The sequence below is a fragment of the Notamacropus eugenii genome, chromosome 2 (genome assembly GCF_028372415.1).
Source record: "Notamacropus eugenii isolate mMacEug1 chromosome 2, mMacEug1.pri_v2, whole genome shotgun sequence".
Lineage (NCBI taxonomy): Eukaryota > Metazoa > Chordata > Mammalia > Diprotodontia > Macropodidae > Notamacropus > Notamacropus eugenii.
In genome coordinates this window covers 372,546,223-372,563,267 of record NC_092873.1, presented here as the reverse complement: position 1 = coordinate 372,563,267, position 17,045 = coordinate 372,546,223, and the positions used below count along the sequence as shown (strand labels likewise).

At 35.4% G+C, this 17,045-nt stretch overlaps 1 protein-coding gene across 9 annotated transcripts in view; it reads right to left on the bottom strand.

The window, feature by feature from the left end:
* VMP1 (vacuole membrane protein 1) overlaps positions 1 to 17,045 on the bottom strand; it is a 131,821-nt gene that overhangs the window by 72,974 nt on the left and 41,802 nt on the right. For 8 of the 9 annotated variants that reach the window (XM_072646897.1, XM_072646902.1, XM_072646899.1 and 5 more), the window contains one exon: positions 3,832 to 3,999. In XM_072646897.1, coding sequence (XP_072502998.1) covers positions 3,832 to 3,999 — 168 coding nt within the window. Of the gene's footprint in view, positions 1 to 3,831; positions 4,000 to 6,960; positions 7,072 to 17,045 lie in introns of those variants that run through there. The other variant, XM_072646904.1, reaches the window with a different exon arrangement.

Sequence of the window (17,045 nt, the reverse complement as noted above, 5' to 3'; positions counted from 1 at the left end):
TCTTGCAATGTTTCATACTTTTTCATTATTATTATATGGTTATGGCAATCTGTGATCAGTGATCTTTAATGTCACTATGTACTGTAATTGTTTTGGGGTGCCATGAAAAGTGCCCATGTAAGACAGTGAACTTATTTGATAAATATTGTGTTCTGACTGCTCCACTGACGAAGTCATTCTCCCCCTCTGCTCAGACCTCCCTATTCCAAGAGACACAGAAAAACTGAAATTAGGTCAATTAAGAACCCTACAGTGGCCTCTCTAAGTATTCAAGTGAAAGGAAAAGTTAACTGACACAGCAAACTTCATTACTATCTTATTTTAGGAAACTGCCACAGTCTCCACAATCTTCAGCAACCCCCACCCTGATTAGTCAGTCAGCAGCCATAAACATCAAGGCAAGACCTCTACTAGCAAAAAGATTATGACTTACTGAAAGCTCAGATGATGGTTAACATTTTTTTCTTAGCAATAAAATATTTTTAAATTAAGATAAGTACATTTTTTTTAGACATAACACTATTGCATACTTAATAGAATGAAGTATAGTGTAAACATAACTTTTATATGTAAAAAATTCATGTCGTTAGCTTTAATGAAGTAGCCTGAAATTAAACTGGCAATATCTCTGAGGTGTTTGCCTGTAATCCAAGACTTCCCAGCTCATCCCCTACACACAGCAAGAAAAAAATAATGTGCTCAACAATGGATTGGGTCCTAGGGCAAAGCTAATTTGGCTAACGATCAGATTAAGTACTTCAATTACAGCTTACTCCTTTAAATCCATGCCTTTCTCTCCACTCATCACAACTACACTAATTCAGGTCTTTACATCTCATGTGGATTATTGCAAGTCCCCTAACTTGTCTCATAGTATCCAGTCTCTCCATTCTCCAATTCATCCTCCTATAATGAGTATCTGGTGTATGCACAAAGTGCCTAGGATGGTATCTCTCAAGATGGAAAGAATAGGGAGCTTGCTTCTGTGTAAGCGTGATAATATGTAAGGGGAGTGCAACAGAGAGACTGTGATGCATGTGTAGCCATTCTAGTTCCAATTGGTTAAGCATGTAATGAAGAAGAGGAGGCTTTCTGACTGGCAGTGGAGGCATTTAAAAAGGCCTGTTCATATTAGTTACTTCCTTTTTGTCTCATTCGATCTTTTAACTTCATTTAAGAACTCCTTAGCTCATGGTATCCTATGAGAAATTATGATGTAAGGGGAAAGGTCTTGGTGTCTTTCCTTCTAGGACCACATAGCCTGTGGGAATGAAATTGGTGGGCCCAATGCTATATAGAAACTGAGTTAAATTTTGCATCTACATCCTAGAGACCAAAAGCGAGTATGCTTCTAAGGTGCTGGGGGAAAAATGCTGGTATATTTGTTGTTGCTGTATCTTTGAAGTAAGTATACCTTTGTAAAAGCTATTCAATGTTAAGTGGTTATATGGAACTGGAGTATGAGTTATAGGCTCTCAACAGTCAAGGGAATACACGGAATGGTGTGGAGGTGTAAACTGATGGTAGAGAAGAAATATACCTCACAAACCCTTCGAAGTACCTCAGAATCCTAAAAGAAAGATACAGCATGCCTAGCATGCACTCCAAAAAGCTGCCAAGTTAATACTCCTAAATCATAGGTCACTTTACTTCTCAAGAAGCTCCAGCAGTTACCAAACTGCCTAGAGGATCAAATTAAAATTCCTGTTTGGCTTTTAAAGCTTTTCACAATTTGGCTCTAAATCTACCTTTCCTAGATTTTTTATTTTCCTTTATGAATCTTTCTGGTCTATCAAAATGACCCTTCTTGTTGTTCTCCACACATAACATTTCATCTCCTAACTGTACCCCTCTGAACGTGCCTGGCATGTACTCTCTCCTCATCTCTGCTTTACAAAATACCTAGTTTCCCTCAAGGATCGGCCCAAATAACACTTGCTACAGAAAACCTGTTTGGACTTCTACAACTTGCTATAGCATGCTTCTATCTGTCTATCTATCTACCTACTTATCATTTATTCTTCTACATAATCTAGTTCTTCTCTACTTCTCAAAGTATGTAAAGTCCTAAAGGGCAGGGGATGGTAGTTTTTGTCTTTGTCTCTTTAGTGCCTGACACATAGTGGGTATTCAATAAATGCTTGCTGAATAAATCTTATAACATGAGTTCTCATATTACAAGATCTTTAACAGAACTTGGTATCCCCATTGCAATACTACAGTAGGAATCTATCTTCTTCCTACAAGACTTTAAAAGAAGACTCATCTTAAAAACTGAAAACAGTAGTATTTTCTAAGCATTTTAGAAACCTGAGAGGGAATGTGAGATGTGTTTAGGCAGAACAGAGCAGTGTGAAGAGCTCTAGAATGGGAATCAGGAGTCTGGGGTTCAAATGCTGGCTCTGCCAGTTACTAGTAGTGTGACCTTGGAGAAATCATGTGTGTGTGCGATTAAAAAAAACAAAAGCAAAAAAATAATCGAAACTGTTCGTCTTTCCCTCCTACCATTAGAAATAAGAAGCTGATAAAATTTTAGTTTTAGAAAGTTTTTTCCCTGTTCTGTTATAGCTCATACTGCAGTTGCAGTATTTCCATAGGAAAAAGTACTATTACCTTTTTTGGGAGGGAGAACCAGAACAATTTCTCACTCTCATAACCTTCTAGGTAGACATGAACATGAGAAGTGTTTCCATCAGGCCCATTTCTGGAAATCAGAGCTTGACTCACATGAACCTCTAACTTCCTTATATTTGTGAAAGACTTTTAAAAAGTTAGTACTATGGTCAACACTACCAAGGATTCTTTTTTTCAATAGCTATTTAGAAGCCAATGTATACAGCCATCAATCAAAAAACATTTATTGTTTTGTGCCAGGTGATATGGTATGTGATGGAGAGACAAAGAAAACTCCACCTTCAAGGCTAGAGGGCCTTGTATTCATTGGGGACAAGGAGGTTTATCACTAACTGAAAGTCAATGAGTTTTTAGCACTTCTGTTCCGTAATAGATAGGAATGCCATAAGTAGGTTATCTATAGAGTGTGAAATAGGCCCGAAGTTTAGGAAAACAAGAAAGTTAACTATTATCCACTTTGTAGCAAGGAGCCTTTCAAACATCTAAGCAACTTTTAAGCATCTGATGATAGCAGAAGACAGAGGATGCTGGAAAGGTCTGGTGGTACCAGATTGTGGCTATCAGGAAAAGAAAGGAATTTAAACTATACTTAGAGAGCAGTAAAGAAGTATTGAAGCTATTTGGGCAAAGGAATGATATGATTATACCTCATCAAATCTGCAGATGACAAAGAGCTGGGAGAAATAATTTATCACACTAGAAAACAAAGTCAGGATCTAAAAAAACTAGACAGGCCAGGACATCTCTGCTTTAGGTATCTCTTTAGGGTTATAAATTGCAGAGAAGGTGCCAAACTGCATTGGTGAAGGGCGTCTATAGCTGGGAGCACCCTCTACTAATGAAATCACAGGTCTGGGGAGTCTTTCCTAGTCCATAATCCTATCAATTAATGATCAATGCAGAAAGCCCCATCATGTGGCTACGCTTTTGTTCCCAAAGTCAGGATGAGTAGTAGACACAAGCTCTGCTTTCCCCTGGAGCCCTTTTTTGCCTCTTTATTTCCTTAAAGCTATCATTTCATAGCCCTCTCTCATGCAGAGAAACAGTTTATAAGGTTTTTCCCTTTCCAAAATGTGCTATTAAATTCATGAGTAATGCTTGTAGGACAAAGGTAGATACCTATATTTTATTTCAAACTGAAACAAAACTGGTAAGCGAGCTTGGTTAGTTTTAGATTATAATAAATAGACATCTTACCCACATGCAGGCTTCAAGTCTAACTTTTGACATGATGGTCCATAAAGAAATAGATCCTTTAATACCCTCTTCATCTGGACAAATAATCTGATCAGGATATGGTGGTTCTGGGAAATTAACTGAGTTGCATTCGTAAGCAGCTAGGGTAACTGAAGCTATATGCGGGCCCTGCAAAATAAAATGTAAAGCATGAAACAAAATTTAAATACATACCATCACATCAATGCATTTTACATGACTTTAAATTTATGCCTTAATATTTCTTAGCTGTTACAATCTTATTAACTGTAGCTTCAGGCAATTGCTGCTGGTTCCTTAGCTACGTTTGTCATGAATAGGAATAATCATAATTTTCTCCTTATCTACTGAAGTGATAAAAACCTGCATATTGTAATTTTAAGCAACAAGAACTTAATGCTTGAAATTAATGGACACATTATAACATGAACATCTAAACGTGATCCCTCTCTGCTAAACAGCTCAATTATTTTCCTGCAAATCTTGGTTAAAGCTAAATGGAAAGTAAAAATCATCACTGGTTCTATCTCCTAGCATAATCCAATTCAAAACTGTCAAATTTTAATTCAAAGAATTGAAATTTTTACCTGTATGATAGATTAGCCCCATAAACTCATTCTAATATAGAAATGTTATACAACAAACATCATGAAGAAACTTCTGTGTTGAATCAACTGTCTGGGCAAGTTATGTTCCTGTATAAAACAGGAACATAACTAAGGACAACTTCATAAAACGATTAACACTAGCATGGGGTAGCAGAAGTAAGTCTAAGGATACTTATAATCTTGACTCTGACATTAACTGATTCTGTGATACTGACCAAGTTATTTACTCCTCTCGGTCTCAACTTCTTGATCTGCAAATTGAGGCAGTTGTACCAGCTAGAGGCTATCTAAAATCCCTTTTTATTTCTAGTAGTCTTTGATTCTAAGGTTAAACTGTAATATGTCAGAAAAAAATATAATTGTCCATTCAGGTATTGAAAAATGTGTTTTTAAACATTAGATTTATTGATATATTTTATTTTGCAACAACAGACACTTCCCAAATACCCAAACAAACCCTTACAAAGTATATTTGGAGAAAACAATTACTTAGCAGAAAGGACTGACAGATCCTTAAAACTTCTGAGACAACTACTAACACTGACAAGAGTTTGTTGCTTCTCAAAGCACTTAATTTACATGATGCTGAATCTATTATTTTTTCAGCTCTGCTTTTTTACTCTGAATCATGTCATACAAGTCATCCCAGCTTTCTATGAATCCTTCATATGTCAATTCTTATGGTACAGTAATAGTGCATGACATTCATAACCTAATTTGTTCAGTCACTCTCCAACTGTTGGGTACTTATGCTGTTTCCTGCCATTTGTCATGGCAAAATGCTGTTATGAATATTTTTGTACACCTGTCTTTTCTTACCATCAATAAAATAGTACTGGGAATACGTACAATTTAGTGAATTTTCCTGCATAATTCCCAATTGTTTTCCAGAAGCGTGAAACCAATTCACATCAGCAGTTATCATACAATAGTGACTTGCTTGTCTTAAAAATATTTTTATGAAGTGTGGAAATATGCATCATAAATATATTTTTGAAGTTGAAATATTAAGTAACTAGCACAACATTACTTGAAAAGTCTTTGGGTACGCTGAGATTAGAAATCATCCCTCTTCTATTTCACTAATCATTTATAATTTACTTGTTCCTCATTTATATCCACATATTTTAGGAAATCTGTGGATACACTGTGTATTTACTACCTGAGGAGAGAATAAATTTTCACAGAGAAATTATTATGAGATTTTGAGGTTTTACTTGAAAATAAGATCATTTTCCATTGTGCTGCAAGTTTAATTATGCTCTTATATATGAAATGGATTAAAATTATTCGCATGTAAAATTAAGTGGCAATCAGATATAAATCATTACAATTTAGTCCAAAATGGAAAACATTTGGTACAAAAATCTAATCTATAATATGCTGTTATAGCATTTTACATATTATTTTGAATGTCAATTTAAAATGTATAAGTGAATTTTCCAACTAAAACCTCCATCTTTATACACAAATTAAGAAAAACTGAGGTTTTTATTATTACTATTAATTACAGCATATAAAAGTTTCTATTTTCTGGAAATATTGCAAAAGATTCTTCCTGTGATGTTTCATAAATGAGTCAAATCTCTGAGAACCCTAAGTGGTCTCTGTATAAAAGAAAATCTCTTTGATCACACAGTGAAGGAATTTATGGTTCCAAGAGAGGGGCACACTAAAAAATACCCAACAACGTTTAAAACTAATAAAACACCAGGCAGTGAAACTGAATATTATCCTACATTATTAATACTTAAAAGCATGTTAAAAATATAAGCTATATTTCTTTTCTTAAATATGCCCAGGTTTTGGAAGGGATTAAATTTAGAAAAATATGGTTCACCATTTAGTATTTGATCAATTAATGATTATTAAAAGATTATTTCATTTGTATCTAGTATAGAATGTGGTTTTATCCTTTTTTAAGGATTGCAAAACTTGAGAAATTATAAACTTATTACAATATGGAAATGTTATAAAGGATTAACAAATACTCATCAGTTCACAAGTATTCAATACTTTATGTGTTAGACATGGACTTTAAAAAAAGTTAGCTTCCAGTTATATAAATTTTGAGCTTACAGCAACCGAAGTCAGGTACAAACATATAAAGTTTTTTTTCAATATAATCAATTAAAAATGTTTAGCCTATGTTTAACTATGATGAATTTTTTTTTAAATGCCATCTCCTTATGGGTAAGAAATACCAAATAAATACTGATGAATCTGGTAAAAGTGAAAGGAAGAAAATGCATGAAAATCCAGTCATAAGTAAAATCTAGAAACCAACAGCTACAGAGTTCCAGAAGCTGAAGATGCATATGTAAAATGCTCACAACAAACAAGGGCTAAACCATTTACCAGGCTTCCAGATGCTAGGTAACCGAATCCTTGAGTTATAAAATGACTACTTTTCAATTACCCAAAGAGACAGTTTTAGTTTTCAAAATTTTTTTAGTTTCAATTTCAAAATTAATTATATAAAGATACTTTATATCTCCCCTACCTTCCTCTGGACCTTTCATTCATTGAACTGAACAGACTTGTGCATTTTGCCACAACTATTATAACAAGCCAAATCATGATTACTCAGCCTTAGAATTAGACATGGTGTTTCACAGACAAAATGAGAACTCTAATAACTCAGTCTTTTGGTTTTTGTTCCTTCCTAATAGGCCATTTAGCTGCCAGCTCAGCATTTGAGTTTGAACTTTGGTAGCTACATGGGGATGTCCAGTAAATTCTTCTTAACACAGGAGAACAATGTTCCATAATGCTTAACTTTTTACCTGTATTAAAAAATTCAAAAGTAAACAAAACTAAACAATAATCCTTGCAAATTAAAATGGTAACAGGAAAGTGAATTTAGAAATGTTATGTGAGCTCAAAGTATTCAAGGACTAAATTTCTCCTTCCATTTTATTCTCAGAACTATAATAATTTCAAAATGGACCAAAGTTGAGACAGACAAATCACTGGATTTGCAATAAGTTGTCACATCTTAATAGAATTCATGGTGTCTTGGGATCCTTCTGTGTTGCTCGGTATAGTTAATTCTAAATAAAATCGACCCAATAAGCTCTCCTGACTGCCTATTTGTGACATATTGGACATCTGGATCTGTTTCAGTTCAAAACCCCATGTATCTATTCTCAAGAGCTATATTGCATTATAATTTCCAAAGCTTTGATTACAGAATAATTTTGCCTTGCCTAGCAGAGAAGATGTAGTACTTGGCCAAGCCAGAGTGTGTTTGGGTGAGAAAAAAACCATAGTTAGATCATGAGGTAAGATTTTGAATAAGGGCAATTGTGTATAAATGCTTATGAAAAAAATAATTTTACTATTTTTGGCTATGTTGGCTAGACAGATGAAAATGTTACATTCCAAAAGTTATCTTTTTACATGAGGTATGGAGATGGAATAATTTATTGATAGAAGTAATTTAAGTAATAACTAGGAAAAATCTATGAAATTAATTTTCTGTTACTTTTGAAAACATATTATGCATTCTGACTGCTAAAGGTATTTGAGAATAGCTAATTTTCTATTCTGAATAGGAAGATGTATCTATCCTTCCTTAAATCACACCCAACAAAAGCACTTATGTGCCAGATTCTCCTTTGAGAGCTGAGAATATAAACCTAAACAGAAAGACACACCTTGCCCTCTCTGAAATATAAAAAGACAATGAAAGAGGCAAGGAGGAAAAAAGGGGAATGGTCTGAGAAAATCTGGGGGATTCAGAAGTGCAGCCTGAAGAAGAAAGAAGACATGGCTGGCCTGGGTCTCTCCCTTAAAACAGACAGGAGACAATAGAAGGAGAAGCAACAGGGGCTGATAGTACTTACAATGTATGATGTATGAACTTCAAGGATGAAAAGACTGCTAGGGCATTGTGAAGAAAGACTGCAAGTTAGGAGTGTAAAACAAGTTTGGTAGTGGAGAGGTCCTTATTATGTCTGGCTGCTAAAAGGAGTGCATTTTATATTCTTATTCTCTTTCTTGCTACCTATTCTGTCAGGAGATAGTTGGAAGATGCTCTTACGAATGGCGACTTCCCATGTTCACGCAAAAGAGGCCTGGCCTCTACCAAAACAAATTTAGGCTCCTAATAAGGATATAGGAGAACTACGTTATTCTTAAGAGCTCTATGCCTTCACACACTGGAATGAAAACCCTTAGGTGGTGGGTAGAAGATTACATTTTACTTTAAACTACTTCTCAGTATCCTTTGCTGGGGCATAATACCCCAGGGGACTGTGAGTATACCTACGGTGGTGTCCTAGCCTCTCTTCTCTCTCTCATTATATTGTCTCACTGGGTGATCATATAAGCTTCAAGGGGTTTCATTATCATCTCTAAGCAGATGACTTTCAGGATCTATATGAACAACTCTGATCTCCCTCTTAAGTTACGTTTGCTTAACGTACATTTCAAGATGAAATGTTCCACAGGCATCTCAAAATCAACATGTTCAAAAACAAATTAATTATCTTTTCCTTCAAACAACAACAATCAACATTTATTTAGCACCTGTTATGTGACAGGCAGGTGCTAAGCACTGGGAATACAAAGAAAGGCACTGACAGCCCTCAAGAAGTTAAAAATCTAATGGGGGAGACAACACATAAAAAGAAGCTAAAAAGGAAGGGGGAGGGAGTGAGAGGACCCAGCACAGGATCAGGATAAAGTCCTGCAGCTAGGGAGGGAAATGATCTGAGGAGTTAAGAGCTACACAGTTAATTTTATCTTGTAGGATGATGAATTTTTGAAGATAATGAAGTTCAAGAGAATAGCCAGGTGGAAAATGATGAGTTGAATACCCTGGGTGCATTCTTAAACCAAAAATCTGGGAGAAGCTCCCTCCATAGGGAGGGAGAGGGTCCAGGGGCAAGGCGCACAAACCCATCACTCTTCCTTTTTTCTGTCCGCAGCACTATTATCCTTTATTGTTATTATTCTCCTCCTATTATCCTTTCAGTAATTCATGTCATCCTCTACTCCTCACTTTCACACATCTTACACATATAAAATCAGCTGCTGTAGCTTATTTTTACTCTCACACTGTCTCTTACACCTATCCCCTTCTGGCTACCCACATGGCCATCCTCCTAGTTCAGGCCCTTATCACTTCTTATCTGGACTACTGCGACAGACTTCTAATAGGATTCTTGATCTCAAAAATCTCCACCATTCCACATCCTCCACCAAGCTGTAAGAGATTTTTCTGTAATGAAGGTCTGACCATGTCATTCCTCTTTATTGAAAAGTCTAGGAACTCCCTATTCCCTTCTTTGTTCAGCATTTAAAACTTTTTACGACCTGTACCTGTTACCCTTCCGATTTTATGACACATTCCCTTCCATATATTCTATACTATGGTCAAACTATCCTCTTCTTTATAGGTGGCCTTCCATTTCTCATCTCCATGCCTTTGTACTGCCAATTCCTCATACCTGGAATTCATTCCCTCACCATTTCTGCTACTAATAAAAATTAAGCTCTTGAGTACAGGGACTATATTTCACTTCTGTTGAAAGGTACAAAGTAGATGTGATACATATAACTATGTACTAAGTACTAGAAATTTTAAGGCTATCTTCACTTTCACATTAAAAAAGTCAATACAATACCACCCAAAGCTGGATTAATCCTAAACTTCCTTTATTTACAAGGAATTCATGTAACTGAAAGGTCTGATTTCATTTTCATGCCTCATCTACAAATCATAAGGAATTGAAGAAACACCAGAAAGAAGCTACTGCAGACATGTGGCAAAAGGTCTAGGCTCCTTTCTTCCAAGGACATCAGTTCAAAAGCAGAAAACTGAAATCAGGTCATATTAATAAGGAATTCTACTTATTTAAGCTTCTAGACTAACCAAGATGAAAAATATCACAATAAAAGAAAAGGTGCTATGTGTGAGAGAAGACATTTTACATTCCGTATTATTTTCTTGATTCTAAAAATGTATTACCAAAAACTGTATGCTACACAAACACAAGTCAACTAATTTCTCAAGGGTAAAAAGTCCTGATCAGTTTCTTCTGAGAAGTTTAGGACAAAAGTAGATACCCACTCCAGAATCCTGTGATGATGCTTATGAAAAACATCTATTTGCTATACTCCATCACTAAAAACTAGTAAGAATTTCTTAGCTTCAAATGCAATTAATTAAGACAATATAGGCAATACGTAAATGATTTAGAGACAACCGGTTATCAACATGACTTGCAAACCATCTTGTTCTTTGTTGCTTTTTTTTTTAAGGAAATTTTAGAGAAATTTGGAAATTCTGCTGCAAACACAGGCCTTAAACTTATCATCTTTTCAATGTAATGTTTTCTCCCATCAAGATCAGAACAGAATTTCACAAAGATTCCATTTCGCAATGAACAACTCTAAAAGGATAGAATAAAAAAGTTCTAAAATTTTAAAAGGGAGTTATAAGTTCGGCACATTTAAATTTAGTGTAGTATAGTGGAAAAAGCAGTAAGTAGCCTCAATTGGAAAGATGGCACCAATGCCTCCTTCAACACTTACCTTAATAAGGGCAAAACTCTTATATTCTCTGAGCCCTAGTTTCATTATATGTAAAATAGGGCTAATAATACAACTTTCTCCACAGGCTGAATAGCTGACTAAATGGAGGCAAGGGATGTAAAAGTACTTTGTAAACACAAAACATTATATAAATGTAGGTCGGTGGTACTAATATCATTGAAGAGGCTAGAAGAGGCCAGCATTCTAGTCATTTGAGTTTAGATCAGTCATGTAGCCTCACTGGATTTTTATCTGTAAAACAGTATCACTTTTTTTACTTATGTCACAAGACAGGAAAAATGAAAGAGGGCATTTATGAACTCTCTAAAAATACAACATTACACAAATGCAAGATATTATTGTTGTAAATTCAACATTAGCACATATTCTAAGTATATAAGGATTTCCTAATAAAAATATTCAGAAGTAGCCACTTCAGGAGGTAGTGAGTTCCCTCGAATTAGATCATCTCTTGTCTGGTGGGTAGTAGGGAGGAATTACTGTTGAAGTATATGGGCTAGACAAGATGACCTCTGGCACCTCTTCCTGTTCTGGGACTCTAGAATACTATGTATATTATAGTTGGGGTTATTTTCATAATAAAAGAATAATGTTCAGGAAATCAGGCTAGACTATTAGGGGACTCTAATCTCTTTAAATCTAGACAAACTTTATCCATAAAATGGCTGTGATGCTCAAAACAAAGAAATTCAGACAAAACATACAACTCCAAAGGGCACAATAACCAAGAATGAAGTAAAACAAGTGCTAGGCATTAGAATTCCCCTTTGCTTTGCTAAATGAAATCCTCCCATATTGCACAGGGAGTTTGGGGTTCATTTTTTGACATGATGCCTTGATCATGACATACAAAAATTAATACCCTAATCATTTCTTAGAAGAAGTTGGGGAGAAAAGTCTATGATTCCATAATCGGACAAAAAATAAATACAGGAGGTGACTTATCATTTTGCAAGGCTCATCCATCTTTCCAGAAAGTAAGTCATTGCATGCTTATCATCTGAGTCATTACATGAACATAAAGAAAGCAACATCAATACAGCATCACCACTCATTTTTTTTCTCCTTCCCTCTCATGACAGAAGTATTACTTGTACTTTTAACTAAGGTCCTTTTGTGCTTGGGCAAATTCCATGGCTTTTTGCCCCCAAAGGGACAGAAAGATGAAGCATAAAACATAGAGGTCAGTCAATATAATTACATCTTAAATTACTATAAAAGAACTTTCTGTCCAAATTAAAATGCATGACACCTGAGGACAGAAATAGGTCCTTGTTTACTATGGCATTAACAATTACTACACTGTTGTGATTGAAGCCATTTGAGATTACTTCATGTATACTTAATCAAATACTTTTACCTCTGTCCACATGTGCCAAGTTAATAAGAATTCAAGGAATGTTTACATCACAGAAAACAAAACACTTAATAATCAAGTGAAGTAACCAACACACATTTATTAAGCAGCTACTTATGTACTAGGTGGGCACTGTGCTAGGCAGCGGGGATACACAGTTAAATTGAAAGTCCTTCCTCCTCAGGTTAACATTCAATTAATGAAAAGAATATGTATGTACATAGAGTATGTATGAAATACATACACAGTAAACAAACTTCACAAAATAGTGGAGGCAACTATCAGCTGGGGGGGAAATCAAGAAAAGCTTCATCATATAAGAGATTGTGTTTGAGCAGAGTTTTGAAGGAAGCTTAGAGGTGAGGAAAGAGAAAACAGGAAATAAAGTGCTATATGAGAGGAAAAGCAAAAAAGCTGGTCCACAGAGTATGAGAAAGAAAACAACTCATAATAAAACTGGAAAGGTAGTTTGGGGTCAAGTTATGAAGTACTCTAAAAGCTAAAACAGCAGAGTTTGTATCTGATCAGAGTTAACTGGAAGCTACTGCAAGTTACTGATTAGGAGGCGTCAGACCTGTGATATAGGAATACAGCTCTGGAAGCTACGAAATATCTGTTTCTCATAGAAAAAGCACAACGTCATACGCTGGTTTTCAATAAATATATAATTATAATGGAGTCATCTTATGGTATGTTTCAATGACAGAATAACTATAACTAAAAAGAGAGAGTTTCCAAGCCCTATAACAATGATAAATTTAGGCACACAAATACCCATTACTTAGCAATGGAATGAACACCTATTCACATATCAAAATTTAGCATACTACTTTTTATATACTTTGGAAAGAAATATTTAAATGATGATCCATGCTTTCTGGTAAACAAGGGAATGTTGCTAATTACTATACTTAAAAAGTCACTGGAGAGTCAAATGCTCTGTCTCCCCCTTCTTTCTTGAGCTGGTACAGCTGTATCCAGAAGGGCCTTTCCAGTTACTAACCTTGTTTTGGCTTGATATTCATGGTACTAGAGTAAGACCCCCAAAATTCTAACCACAGTTCTGAATAAAAATCGGTCTATATTCAGGATCTGAAAACAAATGAAGCCTTCCCTCAGTTTTTTGAATGGCAATGGTAAGAGAAAAGACAGCCTGGGGGCGCCTTTTAAACCTATACATTTGTACAGTAATCTCCAAAGCAAGCTAGAGAGCACAGAAAACAGAGAGTTAAGCCTGGAATCAGGAAGACCTAAATCCAAATCTGGCCGCAGATACTTAGTACCTATGTGACCCCTCACAAACCACTTTAACCTCGATCTCAGTTTCCTCAATTGTAACAAGAGGATAAGAGAAGCTCCAAGAGCTGTTGTGAGGATTAAGAGAGATAATATCTGTAATCCCCTTATCACAGTGCCCGGTACATAGGTGTTTAATACATACTTCCTTCCTCTTCTTTATCAATATTGAGGAAGAGGCAAGAAAAACTGCTACTTTAGAAATGTCCTTTCCACATGCTTAGGGATAAATATTTCAAGTACGAAAAATATTTTACCTTTCGATGTTTCCAAATGAACTGACCTGCCAATCATTTTATTTCCATTTCAGAAGATAGTGAAGGAAGATGCTAGGCTACAAATGCAGGAAGAATAAAATTTAATCCCAGCTGACTATGGCTCTTTATGATGAAAAGCAACGTGTAAGTTACAAGTATTGGAGCCAGTTTCTCTCAATTCTTATTTTACAATAAAACTAACACTGTTAATATTTTTCATCTGGATGAAAAACACATAAAGATCAATAAAAGCTGAAGGTCTTACTAACCAGCTAAATACAAAGCAAAATTAAGTATTAATATCAGCATGAGTAAAATCCTTTGAGACTTTCACTGTATGCTCCATGATGACTGCTTTATTTCCCATGTAATCACAGAACAGCAGATTTAGAGACTATTTTGGAGGGTCACTGAATCCTAAAAACCTAACCTCCTCTGAACCATTTGTGCCAAATGCTCACACAGCCTCCACTGGAGGAATTTCAATGATAGAAAATTCCCTATCCTTCTTAGGCAGCCTATTTTACTTTCAGACATCTCTAATTATTAGAAAGTTTCCACTCAGGCTAAACAGAAATTTGTCTCCTTAACTGATTACCTAAAAGTTAAGCAATATTAAGCAATTAACATTTCCCTACTTGACATGACTACCTTAACTTTTAAATATACATGAATATCAAAGGGCTGAAAATGCTTTTAACTGATTCTCAGATGTGACAGAATTCAGAAGTTAGAAATCACAGTCCACAGAGGTAAGCTACCCATACAGTTCTTGAGCTTCTGTTTATCATTCAGAGTCTCTTCTTTTCCTTGCAGTTCCCTGTACAGAAGAGGCGGGATAAACTGGAAGCAGGATACAAGGGGATTTAGTTTTTCAGGTGCCCTTTACAAGTCCCACTGCAGGCAATGTCTCCATCTAGTGTCAAGCTAGATTCACTGCATTATACTTGAAAGCCAACTAAACTTAACAGTGAGATCTATCTACTTGTTAGTAACTTTTAGATAGGACAGAAACTTATGAATCATCAATGGCCAGTACTAATAGTATGCAACTGACTCTGGCCATTTTCCTGTCTTGTAACTTGGTGATTCACTGTTATCTACTTGTGCCTATAAACGGCATATTAGATGGTAATGTTCTCAGTACAAAGCTATAGTATTTTTAAAAATAAAACAATACTCTTGTTGACCTTACTGACAGTTCTAGTTATAGAAAAGTATTATAGGAAGGACACTGAAATAATCCCACCACCAATTTAACATTTAACCTTAATCCTTAAGATTTGGAAAAATCCTTATAGAAAAGCCTAACACTAATTTCAATGCCTCATTCCTGCTAGGTTCTTGAAGACTAGGCCAGTGTCCTACCAAGATCCGACCAAGCTGAGAAAGTTTTGATCATGGTCCCAGAAAGAGACAGTCAGTAAGATGTAGCCAGACTACATAAGTACAAGAGAATGGCTGCTACATGATGAATTCTTTGGTCATGGCAATCTATACAATAAAGGTAAAATATCTGTCTACATCAATGGTTCTCAAACTTTTTGGTCTCAGGACCTCTATCCATTCAATAATTACAGAGGACCCTCCAAAAAAGTTCTTGTTCATGTGGGCTATATGTGTTGTCTTTTATAGTATTGCAAATTAAAATATCAGTATTATTATGAAAATACTTTTGACTATGGGTACATGTTGAAAGGGTCTCAAGAACCCCAAGGGATCTGGATCACACTTTGAGAAACTGCTTCACTAAGCAATAAGGAGCCACTGAAGCTTTTTTTGAGCATTTTAGAGACCTAACTAGATAAATTTGTGTGTAAATAAGATTTATCTGTCAGCAGTGTGAAGGTTAGATTAGATTAGGGATAGAGACTAACAGCAGGAAGACTTAGGTTGGTGACAGTCTAGGCTGGCAATAATGAATGAATGTTAATATTTAAGAATCTCTGATCTAGAGTAAGACTATCTTAAATTTGTTACTTTTCCACCTTCATTGTGTAGTGTTAATAGTGAGAAATAGAAATTATTATTGCCTCTGTAAACTTAAGCCAAACCAACCTGATCCCCCTCCCCCCGCCTCAGGCCAGCATCAATTTTTTCTGCCATTTGGAAGCTAATTTATAACTTGCTGGATTTTTCATCTACCCCTTTCTTAATACAGTTTTCCATTTTTCCATAAAGTCCTTCCTTCTTCCTCAAGCACTACTGCCATAGGATTTTCTCTTCAAAATTGGCTTTAATAAAGGGTTCATAAGGTATATTAAGTCTAACCATTTCATGCTCAGAAGTTATGGTCCAATCTTGTAGCAAATGGATGAACAATGGTAAAAGAGAAAATAGGCAAAAGTATATAGGGTGTGGCATATACTACAGCCCCTAGTTTTACTGGTACATAAGTCTTACTCCAAGGACCTCAAATTGGCTATAAGACACCAGCTAATTTCAGATAAAAGTCTATACTCCTGTACAGTTTCAGACGCCTGGTGATAAAATTGGGAGCTGAGAGAAGAAACACTTTTCATTCAGAGCATGACTTCTACCAGGCCAGAGACCAAATATTCCTATAACATTCATGTCCCAGATCTACTGAGAAGAAACACAATGTGTGTTTGCCGAGAAGACAAAGTATCACTTCAAATCCCACGTAGTCTTTCCTTTATCTTTTCCATTCCACCAAATCTGTTTCAAAAATGAAGTCACTGTAGACTAGAGATATTGAACTAGCCCTAGGTGGCAGAATAAGGAAAATAGTTCAAGAGTCTACTCTTAACTCTTGTTCACCAATGTTTTTCCATTGGATATCAGTTTTTAAATGCTGAATTGTTTTTGTATTTGGGTGTAGTGGGGGTAAATAATGTAGCAACATTTGAATACCCCAAGAAGAGACCTGTCTTTGAATTAGAAAAAAAAATGGGAAAAATGCTATTTTTATGCTTCTTGAGTATGTTTTAAAACTGTTTTGTTTTAATTCACATGCTAACAAATAATAGGCTGCTTGCTTTATTCTTTTAAAATCAATCTTAATGCTCTGAAGAGGATAAGAAGACTTCTTAGACATTAAGATAATTAAAATTTATCTCAAAATTTAGCTTTTGAAACCAAGACTCTGATTAA